The sequence below is a fragment of the Nicotiana attenuata genome, unplaced genomic scaffold, assembly GCF_001879085.1.
Source record: "Nicotiana attenuata strain UT unplaced genomic scaffold, NIATTr2, whole genome shotgun sequence".
Taxonomy (NCBI): domain Eukaryota; kingdom Viridiplantae; phylum Streptophyta; class Magnoliopsida; order Solanales; family Solanaceae; genus Nicotiana; species Nicotiana attenuata.
Genome location: NW_017707032.1, coordinates 1 through 731, shown reverse-complemented (window position 1 = coordinate 731; position 731 = coordinate 1). Strand labels below are relative to the sequence as shown.

Below are 731 nucleotides of genomic sequence, written 5' to 3'. Positions count from 1 at the left end.
TGGGGTTCATTCGAGTTTTGAGACTGTTTGCTATGCGATTTGCTTGTTCCTCATCTCTGAATTTGTTTGATTTCGAAGCCCTAATTCCTTTGGACCTATTCGAGCTTCTGAAAACTGCTTCGTCTATTTGAAGTTGCTCGACTGGATTCAAAGTCCTGGTTTCAACTAAGGGTGAATGCAATATTGGTTTGTTTAGAGATCGTCATGTTTTGATCAGATTTACTTTACTTGAAGATTTTGCAAATTTTACGTCTAAAGGAGAATATTATTTGAAGGCTAAGGATGGATATCAATATCAAGTACGTCCATTGATATATGATACCAAGTTTAAAGTCGAGGAAGAGACATCTAAGGTGATGGCATGGATTTCTTTTCCAAACTTGTTGCCCACGTATTTTGTAAAGGAGTGCTTGTTTTCTTTGGCTTCAGCAGTAGGAACTCCTTTGCATTTAGATTTGGCCACTGTCAACAAGACTAGGCCAAGTTGTGCTAGAGTTAAGGTATTGGTGGATTTACTTGAGGATTTGCCAAAAAGAGTTCGTATGGATATAGAAGATGAAGCTGCAGGTACTGTCAGAACTGAATGGGTAAAGATACAATATGATTATATACCTAAATACTGTAAGGAATGCAAGTTGCAAGGACATAATGAAGAATCATGTTGGAGACAACATCCAGAACTTTTTGTGGCGCCTGGTAGGGAGAAGCCACCTACTGATACAAGAGGTAAT

The 731-nt window shown here is 38.4% G+C and overlaps 1 protein-coding gene across 1 annotated transcript; it reads left to right on the top strand.

The window, feature by feature from the left end:
- Nucleotides 1–356: 356 nt before the first annotated feature.
- On the top strand, nucleotides 357–696 carry LOC109222854 (the record flags this gene model as incomplete). Its single annotated transcript, XM_019387156.1, has 1 exon — nucleotides 357–696. A coding segment is annotated over exon 1 (340 nt), but the record flags the coding sequence as incomplete, so codon positions are not given.
- Nucleotides 697–731: the final 35 nt, after the last annotated feature.